The 1,869-nt window shown below is 47.0% G+C and overlaps 1 protein-coding gene across 1 annotated transcript in view; it reads left to right on the top strand.

The window, feature by feature from the left end:
• Positions 1–1,869, top strand: part of ABL1 (ABL proto-oncogene 1, non-receptor tyrosine kinase) — a 43,082-nt gene that overhangs the window by 37,689 nt on the left and 3,524 nt on the right. The window contains exons 7-8 of the mRNA XM_007453139.1: positions 848–937; positions 1,282–1,446. Of these exons, the coding sequence (XP_007453201.1) occupies positions 848–937; positions 1,282–1,446 (255 nt within the window). The remainder of the gene's footprint in view (positions 1–847; positions 938–1,281; positions 1,447–1,869) is intronic.

Here is a 1,869-nt window from a genome sequence, read left to right as displayed (position 1 = left end):
TTTTTTTTTTTTTTTTTTTTTTTTTTTTTTTGCACTTAGCAGTGTAACAGGCATGTCTTTCCATGTCCGTAATTCAGAGCTTGTGCTCTCTCTCTCGCTCTCTCTCCCGCTTTCCCACCTCGTGTCTTTCCTTATGTAGCTGCCTGGCATCTATTACATGATTTATTCATTCATCCAGTCCTCTTTTGATGAACATCTGTTTGTTTTTTGCCATTATGAACAAGACAGGAACCAGCACCCTCACGCATACATACCTCTGTGCGTTATTCTAGTACTTATGGAAGTTGAACTGTTGGTTCAGAGAGCCATGTGCATTTTAAGTTTTGATAGATTTTCTCAAATTGTTTTCCCGAAAAGTTTATATGAATTTATATTCTCACCAGAAACATGTGAGAGGGACCCTACGTCCTCACCTACACTGGGCTTATCAGTCAGTCCTTAATCCTCATTTTCCTCTTGTTTTAATTAGCACGTCTTTACTGATGAGGAATTCGGACTTCGATAACCATGAAATAAGGGTGAGATAGGAAGCAGGCTACTTGGTTGTATAATTTTCTGCATTTGCTGGAGGCAGATTGGGAAGAATATATTTGTAAACGTAGTTGTTGCTGTCAGCGTATCCCTGGGATTTTATAATCCATATTCCTGCCAGTATCTAAAGTCTTCCCAAATTCTTAATGTCTGCAGCAGGGCACAGTGGCATTCGTCACTTTAACTTTTCATAGCAAAAGATGGTTAGCAGGATTGGAATGCTGCTTTAATTTCCAGGCTTTTCCTTGAGAATTTCTCATCCCCTGCTTGTTAGCAAGCCCTCATGGGTAGTCTGACTTGGGTCTCATATGTCCAGGTTGGCAGTGGAATCCCTCTGACCGGCCCTCCTTCGCTGAAATCCACCAAGCCTTTGAAACAATGTTCCAGGAATCCAGCATATCAGATGGTAAAGTGCTGGTCCTTAGGGTGCCTGCAGTGGGGAGAGAGGTTGGGATGGGAGGGGCGGCCATGTGGGACCCAGCCCAGTCCTTCAGTCCACTTCCTGCTAGAGTGCATGGGCCAGCAGCTTACCTGAGACCAGAAAGCTGGGTGGGGGGTGGCCCTCTGTCTCTTGCAGCCAGGGTTCTGAAAACTACTCAAGTACTATTTCCTCAGGATGTGTATCTCTTTTCTGTAACTGTGTATAGATGACTACTCTTGTCTTAAAAAGAAAAAGAAAACCAACATACCAAAATGACGTCGTTACTGATGACTGCTGGTTTTGTTGTTGATTTTTTTGGTGGTTCTTAGAAGTGGAAAAGGAATTGGGGAAGAAAGGCATGCGAGGGGTTGCAGGTACTTTGCTGCAGGCCCCAGAGCTGCCCACCAAGACGAGAACCTCCAGGAGAGCTGCCGAACACAAAGACGCCCCCGACGTGCCCGAGACGCCCCACTCCAAGGGCCCAGGAGAGACTGGTACGTCCTCACCACCCGCACCCGCCTGAGGCCTGGGGGAGTCGACCCTCAGAGCCAGTGCAGGCAGATGGGAAGCAGTGAGTGGAAACTGCACAGAAAGGCAGGCAAACCCCGTGTTAGTGGTCCAGCTTCGAAAAGAGGAAGGTTCTCCTTTTCCTACAGCAACCCCCTGCCCCATCATTTAGGAGCCATTGGCTTAGGCAGTGGTGCTTGTGAAACCTACTAAGAACAAACCCACCTTTTCATGTATCATTCACAGCATTTGTGGTTGCTCTTGCGGCAGATACAGCAGTAATAAAATATTGAACCAAACGAAGAGCAGCTCGTTGTGAAAAGCGCTGATGTGAAAAACTCACTGGCACTGACGGAGCCAGGAGACACCTGCGGAGAGCTGGAGAGCTGTTGTCCCCTCGTGGTCTCTGA

The sequence above is a fragment of the Lipotes vexillifer genome, unplaced genomic scaffold (assembly GCF_000442215.2).
Source record: "Lipotes vexillifer unplaced genomic scaffold, Lipotes_vexillifer_v1.1 scaffold149, whole genome shotgun sequence".
Taxonomy (NCBI): domain Eukaryota; kingdom Metazoa; phylum Chordata; class Mammalia; order Artiodactyla; family Lipotidae; genus Lipotes; species Lipotes vexillifer.
This window is presented reverse-complemented; position numbering and strand designations above follow the sequence as displayed.